The sequence below is a fragment of the Hemicordylus capensis genome, chromosome 11, assembly GCF_027244095.1.
Source record: "Hemicordylus capensis ecotype Gifberg chromosome 11, rHemCap1.1.pri, whole genome shotgun sequence".
Classification (NCBI taxonomy): Eukaryota; Metazoa; Chordata; class Lepidosauria; order Squamata; family Cordylidae; genus Hemicordylus; species Hemicordylus capensis.
The window spans coordinates 22,142,596-22,161,351 of NC_069667.1; the positions used below are offsets into that span (position 1 = coordinate 22,142,596).

General features: G+C 44.1%; 2 protein-coding genes across 4 annotated transcripts in view; one reads left to right on the plus strand and one right to left on the minus strand.

Moving 5' to 3' along the window:
• Positions 1 to 1,302: 1,302 nt before the first annotated feature.
• On the minus strand, positions 1,303 to 5,011 carry LOC128335447 (protein EOLA1-like). The gene is made up of 3 exons (XM_053273723.1): positions 4,652 to 5,011; positions 2,546 to 2,831; positions 1,303 to 1,820 (listed from the first exon to the last, which is right to left on the minus strand). The coding sequence occupies exons 2-3, from the start codon at positions 2,796 to 2,798 to the stop codon at positions 1,597 to 1,599; spliced, it is 477 nt and encodes a 158-aa protein (XP_053129698.1). The 5' UTR covers positions 2,799 to 2,831; positions 4,652 to 5,011; the 3' UTR covers positions 1,303 to 1,596.
• Positions 5,012 to 5,066: 55 nt separating this feature from the next.
• MAMLD1 (mastermind like domain containing 1) overlaps positions 5,067 to 18,756 on the plus strand; it is a 309,533-nt gene continuing 295,843 nt past the window's right edge. Inside the window, exons 1-3 of one of the 3 annotated variants that reach the window (XM_053273720.1) lie at positions 5,067 to 5,260; positions 15,858 to 15,937; positions 17,087 to 17,125. The gene's annotated coding sequence lies outside the window, so the exon portion shown is untranslated. Of the gene's footprint in view, positions 5,261 to 10,767; positions 10,810 to 15,857; positions 15,938 to 17,086; positions 17,126 to 18,756 lie in introns of those variants that run through there. The other 2 variants (XM_053273721.1, XM_053273722.1) reach the window with 2 other exon arrangements.

The window sequence follows — 18,756 nt, forward strand, 5'->3', positions numbered from 1 at the left end:
GGGAAGTGTCTAAGATAGTAGTACTCCTCTAACTCCCAACTACTAGACCAGGCTCTTGATATACCCTCGATGGTGCTCAAATCGGTTTTCTTTCCTAAGTGTGCTCAATATGTAAACACTATAATACTGTGCAGAACAGCCCAAAGAAAGTGTTGGCATTAACTAAGCAAAAGCAGACATGCCTAACATATTGTAGATGTTTAAGGAACAGGGCCCCCTGTGGGAAAAGACAGTGCTGTGGCATTACTAGTTAGTGGCGGCAGCGGCACAGGAAGCCAAAGGTTAGAATATATATGACCATACCTAATCTAGGACCATATATTACTGGTCATATATGTTAATGGTGGTAATACTCAACATTTGGGACACTCAAAGGACCTCTGGTGGGGTGGGGTTGTAGTGCCGTAATGAGTCCGCTTAATGGAGAGGTCTATTGACGGCTACTAGTCCGAGGGCTGTAGGCCACCTCCAGCCTCGGGGGCGGGGTGCCTCTGGGTACCAGTTGCGGGTTAGTAGCAGCAGGAGAGGTGTCATGCCCTCAGCTCCTGCCTGTGGTTTCCAGGAGCATCTGGTGGGCCACTGTGCAAAATGGGATGCTGGACTAGATGGGCCTCCTTGGGTCTGATTCAGCAGGGCTGTCCTTATGGGTCTAGGTGTATTCAAGCACAAAGGCAAGAGATTGACTGCAAGGGTTCTCAAGTGTGGGACCCTGATGTTGTAGGACTACAGTTCCCATCACATGCAGCCAGGTCATGGGAACTGTAGTCCAACAACATTGGGAGACACAAGTCTGGGTCATTATATATGAAAGTGTCTGTTGCCAGAGAGGAAGGTGACAAGAATGGCAGGGGGCTGTAGCTCAGCTGTAGAGCACTTACATGCTTGTATGCAGGAGTTCCCAGGTTCACACCCTGGAGGCATCTCCGGGTAGGGCTGGGGAGAGACTCCTGCCTAAAACCTTGGAGAGCTGCTGCCAGTCAGTGTAGACGATACTGAGCTTGATGGATCAATTGTTTGACTCAGTACGTGGCAGCTTCCCCTCTAGGCCTTCTGCTTCTGTCTGGAAGCCTAGTGATGATGGCAGAGCTGAACGGGTGGAGATTTCCCATCACACCAGGGGAAACCGCTTTTCCTTGCTCCTTGGCTCTGAAGCCACAGGAGTGTTGCCAAAGTCTGGATCCTGCCCAGCAGTCTTTGAAAAGCTTTCAGGACATATTTTCAGGCTATGTGCTGGGAAGTGTGCCAAGCAACCTTTCTGGCAGGGAGTAACTGCTTTGTTACCAGATTAAATACTCAGTCGGAGAGAGTCAAATTATCGGTTTACTCACTGACAAAAGCTGTCTATGTAATTTATGTATATAGTTATTTACAATGATTCGGATACAAGCAGCTGGACTCAAGCATTCATTGCCCACAATGCTTGCTTTCTGCCCACCGTATCCACAAGCTGCACTCGGATTCCAGCCAGCTGTCCGGAAGTCTGTAACGTTCACCAATGGAGACCACTGGGGTAGAATCAGCACCTGCAAGCTACTTCTGCTCACAAGAGGGGCACACTTGGGTCGGCCAATGGGCCAAAGAGCCATACACACACCATCAGTGATGTTCCAGAGAAGGAATGAGTTCTTCAGGGATGTCCACTTGCCAGACATCCTTGTGCCCTCGTGCAGGGATGGGTTCCAGCAACCATCTGGGGTTTGAAATGGATGTCAGGTACTTCTGTTCTAGGCCTGAGAGTATGGCTCTAGATTCCAGGTCCAAGAGGTCTTCAGGAGGTATGTTTTCTGGACACTGTGATGTTTCTCCAATGTCAATTAGCCCTGCATTTAAAACACAAATCATACATTGATTGATTGGATTTCTGTACCGCCCTTCCAAAATGGCTCAGGGCAGTTTACATTAAAGCAAAAGCAAAATCAATTAATTAAAATCAAAAACTATAAAAACATAAAACCATTATTAAAACAGTTTTTAAAACCCCTGGAAAACTAGGACAAACCTTTAGTTTAAAAAGCCTAGAAAGCCAGGCCAAACAGATAGGAACTTTTGTTCTCAGACAGACATTAAAGTATCAAGCTCCCCCGTTGTTTTCACAACGGGCTCTACCCAGGCAGAGGCACTCTTGCCCCTGGACTTCCGGGCCAAAATTCGGGGTCTCCACACCTGCTCGGGGCTCCCAAGTCCTCTTCAGTCTGTCCTGGATGGTGTGGTTGCTGTGCCACACTGCTGGCTTGCACCGTGCTGATGGCGGAGGGTCACTGTGACCTGTGCCGGGTGTGACCTCTGCTTTAGAGACGGAGTGGGGAGTGAGGAGAGAACTATGTGGGATGGGAATATTTCCATCTCCCCTCTCTCCCTTGTTCCTGCACTTAGTTCTTTGGGGATATAAGATACTTGCTCACTCCAGGGAGTATATCTCCATGGGATGTTAACTGGTGCTTTAGATTAGGGGGAAATGAAGCTATGAATTCAGCATTTTGAGTTCCTCTTGGTTAAAACCCCAAAATGAAGCTTTGGTTAACAGAACTGGGTCACAGTCACTTACCTGCAATAACACCCCTGCCAAACTTCTCACCCTCATCTACTAACTCTTCAATCTGTGTCCACGTCATGCCAAGTCTCTTCTCGAGGATCTCTTTCCAGGTGTCGTCACCCCAGTCTTTAAAAGCAATGTGGACAGCAACGGTGCAAGCTTTGTACTCTGCCAGCAACGGTCGCCAACGGGTCTCTATTGTTTTAACTTGGTTTAAAACCAGCCCGGCGTAAGGTTGACGGAAGGAAAGACAGGCAAACTTCATTTTTTCTCCAGTGTCATTCTCTGCTCAAATCTCCTTTTAATTCCCAAACATAAGAATAGAGTTAAGAGAGTCTCTCTCTTGAAAAGTGTAAAAGGTAAAGTGTACAGAGCATTTTTAATCTGCCTGATGGGATACCACAGGAATTCTCAGCTGCCATGTTAAAATTTGCACAGTATCCTAACTAAACTCTCACCATATCAGCCAGCCCAGCATACCTTGACCTGTCAAAGGTTGTTGCAAATGATATTTCAGACAGCAGCCCTATTCAGACATTATGTTGTAAGTGTACAGATGTCTGTACATTTGTACATAATGATATAAAACTTCATATAAGTTTTTGTCAGCGATGCAATGTGCATAATATTGACTCTCATGTTGAGAGTTAATATAAAACTATTTGTTAGCCGCCCCATAACCAATTGTGTTCTGGGCAGCTTACAACACAGCGTTAAAACATGAGATAAAAGCACACAGACTAAGAAAGGAATTGGGGGAGAAAATACAAAATACAATACAAAACAATTTAAAATACATTGTTTTAAAATCAGATTAAAATGTAAAAGGCTGAGTAAACAAAAAGGTTTTTACTTGGCATCTGCAGGAACAAAGCTAGGTGAACCTTACTGGGGAAGCTATTCCATAAAAGCGGTGCAATCACCAAGAAGGCCCTGTACTAGTAGCCACCCCCTTCTTCTCGTTTGGCAGGGGCACCTGGAGGAAGGCCTCTGAATAAGATCTTAAGGTCCAGGTTGGGACATATGGGGCAAGGCACTCTCTCAAATAACCTGGTCATCCCAAACCATTGAGGACTTTAAAGGTTAACACTAGCACTTTGAATTGGGACCAGAAATGGACTAGGAGCCAGTGCAACTGACAAAACATTGGCATAATATGCTCAAAACATCCAGTACATGTGTCTGTGTGAATGACTAAACCTGCATTCATTTAAAAAGTGAAGCTGGGTGCAGGTCCCTCAAATGCATGATACAGCTAGGAAGTGTACTGCTGTACCTGCATTGAAGGCAACATGTGAATAACCATCTCTGTTCAGATGTGTACTTGTGTAAATTGTACTGCTGCTGTTTTTGTGCCCTGCCGGTTTCCAGAAATATCTTGCTGGCCTGTGTTGAAAACCATTGGTCCAATTTAGCAAGGCTCTTTGTATGGTCTAGTCATGCCCAGGAAGGCCCATGAATAGAAGGGAGTTGTCACCTTTTTGCTTCCATATCTCTTGTGCCTTTAAAGCACTACAGCATCGCCCTTGTTTGTCTTGAGCAGCTGCTTTGGGAGGTATACTGCCTTGGTCCCTGGGTGCTCCATTTAGTGATCATGGTTAATAAGCTATCCTCCCATAAATAGACTCATAATCCTTTTTAAAAAGCCACTCTAGGATCAGTTCATACAAGTGGCAGGATCAAGTGGCAAAGCTGGCTCGTGTCAGATGAGGCTTATCCGAAGTTGTACTCGTTTTTATTTAAAGGGTTTTTTGTTTTGTTTTTTTTGCAAGGTGAGGCTAGTGTGCAAGTCTGCAAGCTTGCAGTGGCACACAATTCAGAGCGAAAAACTGCTTGATCCTCCTAACTGTATAAATTGGCTTATAAAAACACACTTAAAGAAATAATTGCATGCATAACTTATTAGTCGCGACAGCTCCATGGAACCTCCATGGTTTTCACTAAATTGCATTTAGTTGGATGTAAAATTGGATGTATTTCTGAGTCACTTTGGGTGACTTAAGAGATGCTTTTGCATTAAGAAGCGTTTAAGGTGGTTCACATCCTCACCGTAACAGGATAAACCTGCGATATATACACGTTTAAAAAAAAATACAGACAATAAAGGTAGACTTTTACCTTCATGCGCTGCCGGTGAGCTTTCCCCCAGAAGCCTCTGAGTGTGCGTAAAGGGGATCCATGGGCCCTTTGCTCCAACCCAGCAATCCTCAAAACTCGGCTTTAAACCGGTAGACACGACCAAGCCAGGTCGCCAGGAGTTCCACTAGCCGCCGCATAGCTCCTCCCCCTTTTTACCCCCGGAGAAGAAGAGGAAAGCCCCGCCCCTCCGTCTCGCGCACGGTGCTAAGATGGAGACGGAGACGAGCGGCGCGGGCGACCAATCCCGTCCGACTTTCGTTTCTACTCTCCTTCCCTCGCGTCAGAGCTGCTTTCGCGGCAGCTGATTGGCTGGCTCCTGGCTCCTGGCTCCGCCTTCCCGAGTTTTGAGAGTCCCCCCCCCCCCCCCCGCCGTTGCTCTCCTTCCCGCCTTTTGTCTGTTTTTTACCTCAGGAATCCAAAGCAGGCGAGGCAGGAAAAGAAGACAAACTGTCAGTCCCCAGATGTGGTACTACAGCTCCCATAATCCCCGTCCGTTGTGGCTGGGGATGATGGGAGTTGTAGTCCAGCAATATCTGGTGGGGAACCAAAGTTATGAAACCCTGGTTCAGGGTTTAAGTTGGTTTAATGGTAATCCTCTTCTCCAAGGAACTTATTCTGGTTGCGTCATTATTTTCTTTTATCCTCACCAGGCTGAGGAAGAGTGTCAATAATATTTATCATTATTTATTCAAAATATTTACATCCCGCTCCTCCAGCTCACGGCTGCTCAGAGCAGCTGACAATGAAATATTAAAAGTACAATATCCACCAAAAGATGATAAACCAACACAATAAAACACAATGAAAGGCAGCAGCAAATAATAAAAAGAATACACAAGATAAACCAGTCTTGGGACTAAAAACTAACACCAGAGATTAGTTTTTACAGCCGGTTTTTAAAGCGTATTTATTTATTTTTTGAACCGTTTTATCCTCCCAACAGTTCTGTCAGGGTTAGATTAGCATTTCTGTAGGTTATTTTAGACCCTGCTGTTGTCATCTTATGTATGCATTTTATTTACACAACTTAGAATGATAAACTCAATAACAAAACCATTTTAAAATCATCAAAATTTTAAAAAATAGCTTGCACAAAAACATGTCAAAAATACTTTCAGCAAAAGGCCTGAGGAAACAGGTGTGTCTTAAGTGACTCTTTTTTTAAAGGCAGCCAGAGATGGAGCAGCACTTATATTAAAAGCACATTCCAAAGATAAATTTCTATTTTATCAGGGAATTTAAAATCTCCTAGGTAGGTTCCTCCTGGAGCAAGATTGCATCTTTTCTTGATAAAATGTATTACCCACTTTGGCCTTATCAAGACTGTGCTTGTGGCTTTCTCGACAGAGCGTCATGCCGGGGCGGGGGGGCGGATTTTAAACCATTTTAAAACAGCCCTGTGAGGCGGACAACAGCCCCGTGAGGCAAGCTAAAAGCTCAGAGACAGTGTCTGGCTGCAAAGCCTCATATTTGAGGGGAGATTCTGAGTCATTTCGTGAACCGTTTTATCATCCCAAAAGGCACTCTGAGGCAAGTTCGCCTCAAAGATAGTGACTGGCTCCAAAGCTTCCTAGACGAGGGGAGGTTATAAATGAACTTATTCTTCAGCCTCGTGAAGTTGTTGGGAGCTGCCTGAGGCTGAAATATACTAAGGTCATTGACAGAATCGAAAACTGTGTGGTACCCGGGTTTGGGAGCTGTACGTGCTTTCAGTTTTCGGTTGTGTGGAAGAGGAAAACCTAAGTAGAAGTGATTGTGTGGAAGGAAGGTAGGAGGAAAAAGCTGCCCAGGTTTTCCTCCAAGCTTGCTTCCACACACTCACTTCTACCCAGGTTTTCCTCCAAGCTTGCTTCCACACACTCACTTCTACCCAGGTTTTCCTCCAAGCTTGCTTCCACACACTCACTTCTACCCAGGTTTTCCTCCAAGCTTGCTTCCACACACTCACTTCTACCCAGGTTTTCCTCCAAGCTTGCTTCCACACACTCACTTCTACCCAGGTTTTCCTCCAAGCTTGCTTCCACACAACCCAAAACTGAGACCACATACAGCTCCCAAACCCGGGTACAACGCAATTTTTGATTGTGTGAATGGCCTCACTGAATGGCAGGCCTCATAGGAACATAGGAAGCGACCTTATACCGAGCCACACCATTGCTCCATCTATTGTCTACACCAGCAATTCCCAACCTTTTTCTTCATGGACCACTAAATAGTAAGCGAAAGCTTTTGCAGACCTCCACATAAGCAGTTTCAAACATTTTTAACAAAGCCTGTGGCTGATGGGAGTCGAGGGGGCATTAAAACCGCAGCGATTTCTAATAATCCATTATGTGATGTTGCACAAGGTTGTTTGTGAAGCAAATTGCATTGCAAATAATAATGCAACCCTGAATATGATGCATAAAGAGTTAAAAGGTAAAGTGTGCCGTCAAGTTGGTGTCGACTCCTGGCGGCCACAGAGCCCTGTGGTTGTCCTTGGTATAATACAGGAGAGGTTTTCCATTGCCATCTCCCACACAGTATGAGACGATGCCTTTCAGCATCTTCCTATACACAGGATTATATTATTATTCAATTATCTCCCCATTCGGAACCCCTGGTCTACACTGACTGGCAGCAGCTCTCCAAGGTTTCAGGCAGGAGTCTTTTCCAGCCCTACCTGGAGATGCTGCCAGGGATTGAATCTGGGGTCTCCTGCGTGCAAAGCAGATGCTCTACCACTGAACTAGGGCCCAATCCCCACGTCTTCCAGGTAGGGGGGAATCCCCTGCCTGAAGTATTGACAATACTGAGCTAGATGGACTAATGGTCTAACTCGGTATACGGCAGTCTCATATGTCCAAGATGCTTCACTGCTAGAGGTTTGTCCAAGTTTTCCTCCATGGACCATTTGTTCCCCTAATAAACTTCTGAATGGTCTGCCGAGGGGTTTCTTATCTCCACCCTTCAGGTAATTTAGGGAGGAAACTGTTGGGGTCAGTTTTCCGGGAAGGCTAAAAGCCCTCCAGCTAGTCTGGTGGGATTTTGGCTCTGGGCTCTTATGATTAATTAGCCAAATTCAATAAGAAGCCAGAAAGGAGAATTAAGTATCTTTATTCAGCTGAGTAAAGGGTGTCCATTTCAATGCAAGAGAGAAATGGCACACCACAGGAACAGTTACAATCAATTTTATACCTTAACAAGCAGTGACAAGCAACAAGCCCCCTCCCTCAGTTCCCCTTTTCTGTAGAATCAATGCTATTGGCTATATTCAAATAAGTTGTCGTTCCAGACATGGTGTCACATATATCAAGAGGTGGCTTCCTGTCTTTCCGCTTGCGGTTTCTAAGCTTAAGCATTTCTCAAGTGTTATCTTCCTGTCCTGTCTGGAACTCAGAAATGCTTACAACACCCAAAAAGAGATTTGCTTGCAATTTCTTACTATCATTTATTTCCTAATCAGCTTTTAGCAGTATTACAGAAGCAAAATGGCTACAGTTATGCTAAAGGCAAAACACAGCTTTTTCTAGCCCTCACATTTCCTCCCTTTTTATTTTCAGATTCTGAAGCTGTAGGCTTCATGAATCTCCTTTATATGCCCAGAATTTATTCAACACAAGACAAATTAGCAGGTGAACAATCTGTTGCCATTGGATGCTTGTCGCTGGCAGCTAATCTCCTGGGTCACTGTTGATGTCCTTTTGGAGGTTCCTTTGGGACCACAGTCTAATGATTATATGCAGGATACTTCTGTCATCTGAGGAAAACCCTTCTTGGAAAGATAATTCAAGGCACTGTTGGTTACAAAACCCTGTTTACTTGAGAGAAAACAGACAAGTGAGTTGCCAATATTCTCCCTCCCCCCATAGAGAAGGCATCCTAAAATCAAATCCCTGGGTGTCAATACTAGCCAAAACAGAAAAAGTAAAGTTTTCAAGACAAGTAATACAAAAGATAGATAAATCCTGAGGCCATTTTCAATTTGGTCCTTTGGCATGTTAATCTTCCCAATTTATGCTTTTGTTTCCCTGCTTGCCCCGGGCCTGTGCCCTTTTCCCGAAGCCAAAAACAAAAAACAATGTCTTCAAACAAAAGGTGTTCCTAGGCAAAAAGCAAACAAGAAGATCAAAAAAGAAAAAGGCATTCACATTTTTCTGCATACAATCTTCTCATGAGTTTTTAGGTGTTGAGGAGGCATTAAACTTTTTCAGATTCAATATAGTCTTATCAATCAAAAGGCTGTAGCATATAAGTTCAGCGTTTGAGTTTCACCAGAACCCTCTCTGGGCATGACTGCTCACAAAGTCCCGTTTCCATATGGCTTCCGTGTCCCATTTTCCCTTGTATAACAACAACCCCGTGAGGTAGGTCAAACCTTTTGAGTGGCAGGCTCTGTGTCACCCAGCAAATATCACAGCTGAATGGGGTTTTGGACTCAGTTTCTTCGGTCCTATTCCCACACTCTAACTGCTTGCACAACGCTTGGTTGACAATCATACTTACAGACCTTCATCAGGGCTCACAATCTTTATTCCAGCATTCCTGACTTCATTCTCCATACAGGGATGATTCGTCAGTGACATCTGGCTTTGGAACTTCCATTTAGGTCACATGTATTTTATTGTGATGTTTCTGTTTTCCATCTTTTAGCCTCCTGACTTAGCAAAACCTGGTTAAAATAGGATTAATCTTCTGGATAAGGCTTAGGTTCTTATAAGCAAGTTAAAGTCTCTCTTTTGCAAAAGGTGTTATAAAAATTGTCCATGATCTTTGTAGAGGGGTGAAACCTGTGATCTTAAAGTCATATCCTTTCATCAAAGCTGTATAATGATGATAGGCTCGACTTTCAGAAAACAATTCTCTTCATCCAATCTTGCATCTGGAACCTGGAACTTCAAAAACTCTGCTGTTGTAAAGGCAAAGCAGGGCTGCTTTATGAGACCAATTTAAAAATTTTGGACCTTAGACCAATTGAATAAATAGCTTCTCAGTGTACATTTCAAGACAAGTCAGCAGAATGTTACATAGATCTTCCGAAAGCATGACAGGAATACAATCAGACTAACTTCCCTTACATTGTACTGCTGTCATGTCTCACAAAATCCAAGCACTTGTCGACCAATCATAAAGAAAACCCTTAGTTTGGGCAAGATTTAAGCTTTTCCCAAAAGGGCAGCAGAAATGTCACATAGATTTTGCAAAAACACAGCAGCATACAATTAGGACCACTGTGTTCTGTAAAAATCCGCGCAACTGCCAGTTGGAACGCAATTGCTTCACAGAAAGCCCTTTTCCCTCCCCCATCTAAACATGGGCAGGGTTGCCACTGCTAATTATTCAAAGACTTGTCTCTCGGTGGTGAGAGAGTTAAAAGAAAAACTTCCGGTTTAGAACAAGTGTAGCAGCTTCTTCAATAGCAGCAACATAAGAGTTTCAGCTCAATTTTAAAAATGCATGATGCAAAGCTTGCCATTAATATATTTTCAGTCAGCCTTGATCAGCACTTAGTTCCCTAAGTTTTGTTTCAGTTCACAAGAAGAAACATATCACCGGAATTACACACCCACGAACACAGCAGAACTATTTCTCTGCCATTCCCATGAATGTATTTACTCCAGCAACTCATGCACACAAACCCATCAAATCAGCTTACAGAATAGGGGCTTAGACAAAAGACATTCCACGTGCGCCACAAAGGATTCACATCATTATTTTTAAAATCCTCCGTAACCCCCGCGGAACTCCTCCTGCCCATGAGCAGGCACAGGATAAAGGCCAGACAAAACTATCCCTCACAGCAAGTCACAGAACGGTCCGCAACTCCACACCACCCTTCCACATCGCACACAAGGTGGTATAAAGCTACAGTCCACCCATAGACTTCAATCAACCAGTCTCAACCCTTCCAACAACCCAAGTCCTTTCCCTGCAATTACACCTCCCTCCAATTCCACCTTCCACATGCCTTACAACTTACTGGTGTCTGACAAAAATATGAGATGAGAGGCAGAAGAGCCTGTTTGCCTTTAACAAAATGCAGAAGTTGCTTGAGGAGGAAAAAAGTTCCTGGCTGGCTCCGCTGGACGACCTGGAGGAGACTCTTAGTCTTTTCAGCCTGATCACAAAGACAAAAGGAAAAAGCCTGCAGCCAGCAAGTGAGTTCCTGCAGGTGCAAGGGAGCTTTCTCCGAATCTGGAGGACACACTCAGATGTTACTATCCATTTCTTTTCTTTGCCTTGCTAACCACCTTCAACCAAAATCCTTTTACATATTTTCCCATTTCTCTGCTTTGTGGTCTCTTGTACAGAGCTCAATATCCTTCAATTTCCATTTCATGTGGCAGCAAAACTTTAGGCTGGTTGTACAACTTTTAGGAGCGGCAGTTAAGCTGGCCTCCCTCTAACTCCACTTCCTCATTTCCTTCCCCCAACCGTAACGCTACAGCTGGGACAAGAAAAAGAGAGAAAGGAAAAAAGAGAACAAGAAACAGCCTCCATTTGGAGAAGCCTATTCTTGGCTTTTTGCTGCAACAGGTACACTGAACAGTAGCAGCAATACTGTGTTGGCTCTCAGCCAAGTTGAACACACACACACACACACACACACACACACACACAAACAGGACGATAGCTCATACGACAAAAGCAGCAGCAGTGTTGGCTTTGGGCCAAGATGAACACACACAGAAACAGACAGGAAGTTAGCTGCTTTGAGCTTAGAGAAAGCACAGACAGCATTGTTTTCTTCCCCAAAAATCTCCCTTAGCCTTTCTCACAGGCTCAGGGGGCTCTTTCCTTCCCCCCCTCCTTTCTCCATAGCGTGTGCTTGGAGCATGATGGTATAAGGGGAGTTTCCTTGCTGGGCCCACACATGTAGTGTTTTATTAGAATTTTACCGGTATATAATAAAAGCAATTGCAAAAAGATGTTATTCTTGGGGCCAAAAAAGGGCCTCTGACTCGAGTTCATAAAACATATAGATATAAAAGCACTTTTAGATGTCATCTATTCCTGGTTTTCTAAATGGTATGCAGAGTACAAAAGCCATTGAATGCTCAACTATTCACAGACCTCCCTTTTTATTTAGGCTGCTTATTAAGCACCCATTTCTGCCAGCTGATCTTCTCTGGCATCAGGGCCATTGTCTTATTTCATGTCTTTCTCCCTTCCCAATGGTTCGGTCTCTGGAGTAGAGCATGGTAGGAATATTCTTGTTAAGAACACCAAGTGCTCTTCAGTCTTCACTCCATATCCCATATATTTCTGTCCATTAAAGAAAAAGGATGTCCCATCCGTCCACAAAGAAAGGCTTGGAACAGCAATGGGTTCCGTTTTTGATTGGGGATTTGGTTGTTCCCCGCTTTTCTCTGCCTGTGGTGGAGAGACAGCACCCTCTCCCTCCTTAAGGTCAGGACATTCCCTCTTCCAGTGGCCTGTCCGGCCACAGTAGAAACAGCGACTTCTCCGTGGCCCTCGTCCCTTTCTTCCCCTGTCCGGGACATGGCCTGGTTGGCCAATAGTCAGCTGCACGGCTGATGCCAATAGGGCAGAAGTTCTTGTCTCCGGTTTTAAAGGTCCAAGGTGGAAAGGGACTAGGAGCAATCCATCCCCCACAACCATTGTTCCCAACTGACTCCTTGGTGTGCCCGTGGCCATGGATCTCTCGGGTGGGCACCTTCTCGTATCCCTAGCTGATTCCCCAGGAGTTGAGCTCCTATCCCCTCCCAAGTCGGAGCCAACACTCCCACTTCTAAAACTAGGGGCACTGGGAGAAGACGGTCCCGCTCTAGGTCCAGGTGGAGCATATCCCCTTGACGGGCCAGATGGCAGGCTCCCTGACAGTCTCCCCGGGACTGGTCTCATATTGGGAGTGGGAAGTCGGGGTGGTGGTGCCCATGGGAATCGTGGGGCAGAAAAATAGAAAAAGGGTGCCCGCTGAGGTAGATTTGGTTGAATGTGGGATGGGGCATTCATATGGGGCGGTGGAAAACCATCCTCATCCCTGACTCTCTGGTCTTGCATCTTTAAGGCTTTTAAACTTGATAACTTTGCGAGCTAATTTACTCACACGTCGATGGCAGTTTCTTAGTGGCCAACGAGGCAAATTCTGACCAAGATGTGGGTGGTCAGACCATAAATTTACTTAATTAACACTCATGAGCTTTTTATAATTCTTTTAATATAGTTAAATTTATCTAGGAGGTGCTGAAGGGGGTGTTCTAATTATTTCCCTATTGTTCCCTATCTCCCCTAACTATTAACCCTTGTCCCTATTCTCACTAACTTCCCAATTTCCAGTTTCCTTAATGCTGATCCAACCTTACCAACCTAAAACCCTGATCAGCCCACCCTGCAAGAATAGCCTAACGGGTTTTTTCGCCTCTGCCTCCCTTATCTCCACTAACACTGGGCTGGGGTTCTGGGACGTACTCCGTCCCCTCCCCGGGCTTGGTTTCTGGGCACTTCGTTCCCCCCTAAGCGTACCGGCTGTGGTGGACAGGTGGGGTCAGAAACGGGGTCAGGCCTCTCACCCCCCGGTCGAACAGCTATTCCCAGGCCAACCTCCTAAGTATGGACCCTTTTCACATTCACACACACTTGCGCTCGGGCTTTTCCCGACTGGCCTTCTCGCGAAGGGACAGAACTGCAGTACTGGCCCTCCTCTTTCACGCTTCCGTATGGAAATCTCTTGCACACAGGGTCACAAAATTCACACACCTCCCCCCTTTTCCCCAAATAATAATTTTATACTTACCCCCTCAAGTTCTGGTCCAATCACAGCATCAACCTCCTTGTTCCCTGCCAATCTCCTTGCATTCGTTCGTGGTAACGCTGGGATCTGCCAGAAACTGCTCAAACGTGGTCTCCCAGCGAAAGGATGCTGGAGCGCGCTTTGAGACAACCAATGGGCAACTCCGGTTTCACCCAGGTACCAGTCTGAAGGCGCCCTTTGCTGCAAATGGCAGCCTCACAATTTTTGCCTTCAATTTCCCGGCCAATGCACCAAGAAATGTTGGGGTCAGTTTTCCGGGAAGGCTAAAAGCCCTCCAGCTAGTCTGGTGGGATTTTGGCTCTGGGCTCTTATGATTAATTAGCCAAATTCAATAAGAAGCCAGAAAGGAGAATTAAGTATCTTTATTCAGCTGAGTAAAGGGTGTCCATTTCAATGCAAGAGAGAAATGGCACACCGCAGGAACAGTTACAATCAATTTTATACCTTAACAAGCAGTGACAAGCAACAAGCCCCCTCCCTCAGTTCCCCTTTTCTGTAGAATCAATGCTATTGGCTATATTCAAATAAGTTGTCGTTCCAGACATGGTGTCACATATATCAAGAGGTGGCTTCCTGTCTTTCCGCTTGCGGTTTCTAAGCTTAAGCATTTCTCAAGTGTTATCTTCCTGTCCTGTCTGGAACTCAGAAATGCTTACAACACCCAAAAAGAGATTTGCTTGCAATTTCTTACTATCATTTATTTCCTAATCAGCTTTTAGCAGTATTACAGAAGCAAAATGGCTACAGTTATGCTAAAGGCAAAACACAGCTTTTTCTAGCCCTCACAAAACTAAACCCTGAAAACTAAAGTAAGTGTGTGTGTGTGTAGATAGAGATAGATAGGTAGATATAGAGAGAGCTAAGGCTTTGGGAAGTTGTGCTTTTGTACGTATTGATATGAAGGGAACCATTTGGTTAACACATGATTTAACATACTAAATAGTTGCACATTCCTTCTTGGCCTTCCCCCTAGGTGGCCCCACATACACATAACAGGAACCGTTTCTGAATCCTGTGATTTAAAAAAAACATAATTTCCTACCCTGCCCAGTGTTGAATTTAACCACCAAGCAGCCCTCTTGGTGTCATTTGGTTTCGAAATCAAGTTTTTGTTTTGTTTTCCTTTTGTTTTTGTTAACTCTCAGTAGTTTAAGTGTCAATACTACTGGTTACAACAAAATCATTGGGTAGCCAAAGTAGACACGATGGTGGCAAACCCATGTCCAGAACTGAATCTTCTGCTGAGTCCTCATAAAGGGGGAGCTGAACGCCAGCCCCCCTTACCGTGTTTCCACCAAACTTTTTTTCCCCTGCCATTCTTTTCAGAGGGGCTCTGAGCCCAGAAATAACCCCTGATGCAAGAAAATTCACTTTAAAAAAACAAAACACCATTTCAGGTGGAAAAACATGAGAAGGGCAAGGATTCAGTTTCCCACTCCCAGTCTGTGATTTATGTGCCCCCTCACTGGGCAGGACTTGGGTTATTTCTGCTGTCATGCCCTATGCCCAATGTTTATCCTTTATGGAAATAGCAGCTAGTTGCAGTGAAACTCTTGCTTCCTGGGCAGTGGGCAGCTTGATAGATCTCTATTGGAAAGATACATAAAGTGCATGTGTGGATTGGGGAAAGTACAAACATTTTATTATAAAGGCTTTATTTCTTCTGTGACTCATTCAGAATAAGGGGGGATCCAAGTAATTATGGCATGCTGCACTTCACTTTAAAATCAAACTGATATCTACCTTAAAAGCCACAAGGCTGTGATTTCAGGACTGTACCAGAAATGTGGGAAATATGTCCCACATCATTAGTTGTTCATATCTGTCATAGCCCAGACCTCTGAGTCAGAAGAGGAGCGGGAGGATTTGGTTGGGAGAGCAGGCTCAGAAGCACAGCAGGAGGATTTGGTGGTATGTATGTATTTGTTGGCCAGCATAGATTTGGTTGTGAGAACAGACTCTGAAGCTGAGCTGGAAAGGCAGCAGACGGGAATCTGGACAGCTGGCAGCGATGAGGGCTGAGGAGACTGATCAGGAGGAAGCTGGAATTTCACCTGTGTTAAGAAGACGTCTCAAGAGAAAGGCTCAGTGAGAGACACACAGGTGTAAGAGCTTGCAGGAGAGGGAATAGAAATGCTGAGTCAGGACAGCCTGATTGGCTGCGGGTTATCTTGAGCCCTTTATCAAGCAAATGCTGTTCCTGAGACAGTACTGTCAGCAATGTTACCTACTGCAGATAGTGTCCCTCGTGCTTATAATTGTTCAACCTTTTTTGTTTCAGCCTGTCCTTGTTCTGTTCCTTCCTTGCTCCTTTATTTCAGTTATTGCTCAGATATCATAGAGTGGGGTACCTAGTTTAGTTTCAAGGGGACTTTATTTTATTTCTACTACTTTATCTTTGAGAGTCATCCTTCGCTTTTGTCTGTGCAGCTAAGCTGCTACTTTCTTTTCTACAGAATTTCTATCTTGACTCACTGAAGTGGAACTGGAGGGACCATAAATCCTGTCAGGTCAGCCATGCCAACATATTTACAACAATATCTGGTGGGATTTTAGCTTTTCACTTCTTAAAAATTTGTAACTTTTAATGTGGTTTTAACAGGGTCTTTTAACTTTGGTTAATTTTATAATTTAACCATTTTACTAATGTGAACAACTGCTTTATGGACACAACAAATATTTATATACCACTTTTCAACAGAAGTTCCCAAAGTGGTGTACATAGACATAAATAAGTGAGTATGTCCCCAAAGGGCTCAAAATCTTAAAAAAGAAACCTAAGATAAACACCAGCAACAGCCACTGAAGGGATGTTGTACTGGGGATGGATAGGGCCAGGTGCTCTCCACATGCTAAATAAAGAGAACCACCACTTTTTAAAAGATGCCTCTCTGATTAGTGCCCTGGAGAGGCAAGGCATAAATATTTTACATACATAAATATGTACATTTTTCCCATGCAATAATATTCAGAGTCCAACCATAAATGACATTTATCATAACTGAAATGTATACTTGCAAGTGTGCATTTAACATCCTGTGTAATTTGACCCTTCAAACTACAAATTGGATTCAAGGTAAAAGGGATTAGTTGTGTGACACAAGTCCCTAAAAAGCCCCATGATGATAAATTAAAAATAAATATTGAAATAATAAAACAAATGTTAGGAGGGAGTTAGGCACATCTTCATCCAAGCTCACTTTACACATTCATTTTGTGAAATTATATTCTGGGAAAGGTCACATGACAAGTGGCCTCAAGCTTGTTTCTAGATATGCATGTGGCATTGCTTTCCCATTATAATCAAACAATAAGTCAATAAACTACATTTTTATCATTCGAACCATTCTTATCCTTCCAGCTGTCTATAAATTGGTTGGTTGGTTGGTTTGATTTCTACACCGCCTTTCCAAAAATGGCTCAGGGCAGTTTACACAGAGAAATAATAAATAAAAATAAGATGGCTCCCTGTCCCCAAAGGGCTCACAGTCTAAAAAGAAACATAAGATAGATACCAGCAACAGTCACTGGAAGGTTTAGAATAGAAGAGGGGTTTAGAACAGACGTCTCAATATCAGTGGTTAAACAACCAAGAATGAGGGTCATTTTGATTCCTACTGACATTTTTTTCCTTCGTTTGTTTTTTCTGCTGGATATAGTATCTTCATGAGCCTAGAGGGAATGCATTCCTGAAAGCAGTAAGTATAAATTCAGTCATTCTGATACTAGTCCTTATGATTAAATATGTATCAATTTCTTGGAGAAAATTAAACTGTATGTGTACAGAATGTAGACAGCCACCTGTTATATAGCTTTAAATGTTACTTATAGTCTTGTATATACCAGAAAACAATAGGAGGAAGAAAAAGAAGAAGAAAAGACTTCTTGGCAGTACTGATCTTTGCAGCTTTCCCTGTCTGAATTGATTAGTTAAATTGCATGGAAAGCTATTAATGTCACCATCGAACCACTATAAAATGAGAGGAACATGCTACTGTGAGTCTATATAGAGCAAATGCTACAGTGTTTTTATCCCCAAGAGGTGACATAGCTGTTTTCCAGGGAGAGGAACTCTGTTTATCTACAGCAGCCACCACACTTCTGTGATTCTCAAGGGGGTAGCACAGAAACTCTTACTAAAAATGCACAACCAGCCACTCTTAGGTTCTCAAGAAATCTGCTATTTCAATAACAGCAGGTGTTCTGTGTATGGGTACACAATAATTTATACAATGGTATCAATTCTTTATGACTGGGGTTTGTATTGGCTAGGGTTTGTGCAGAGAAGGCCACAGATCAGCTTTTCCACAGGAGCAGAGCAAGGGTGTAGCTATAATTGAGTGGATGGGTTCAAAGAACCCGGGGTGTAGTGGTTAGAGTGCTGGACTAGGACTGGGAAGACCCGAGTTCCAATCCCCATTCAGCCATGAGACTTGCTGGGTGACTCTGGGCCAGTCACTTCTCTCTCAGGCTAACCTACCACTGGGCTCCACTCTGGGCTCCTTGGAGGAAGAGTGAGATATAAATGTAATAATAATATTTTCCTCATTTTCTCCCTCAGTCCAAGGGGCCTCTGGGGAGAGAGGCGGACACAGGCCCCCTCTCCCCCAGCTACGCCCCTGAAGAAGAGTTTGCTTGAGAAATATGTTTGTGTCATGGAACAGGTAAGAATTGCTCAGGAAGCCAATTAGATAGAAACATAGGAAGCTGCCTTATAATGAGTTGGCCCATTGGTCCTTCCGGCTCAGTATTGTCTACACCAGGGATTCTCAAACTTGGGTCCTCAGGTGTTATTGGACTTCAACTCCCATAATCCCCAGCCTCAGTGGCCTTTGGTTGGGGATTATGGGAGTTGAAGTCCAATAACACCTGAGGACCCAAGTTTGAGAATCACTGGTCTACACTGACTGGCAGCGGCTCTTCAAGGTTTCAGGTAGGAGTCTCTCCCAGCCCACTTGCAAGACACTTGCTGCAGTGCCTCATTCTAATGTGCAGCCCTTAAAAAATCTTGCACTAATGCATGGCCCTTTTAAAAAATCTGTCGCCTTTGAACTATTTGTTGATAGGACCTGAATAATATTTTTAACCTTGCCAAAGGTAAGCTATCAGTAGTAAAATCAGCTCCAGAACCCTGGACAACAACCTTTCAGCCTTTGAATTCTGCTCAATAGCATGGTGTTCTCTTGTGCAGAGTGTACTGTATGTATTATGTAGACCATTGCAAAGCTACAGGATAGGAGAGGAATGCTCCTACATGAATAAATAAAAATAATTCCTCCATGGAGCTCAAACATCTGGCTCTCTTGGTTTTAAAGACACGCATGTGAAA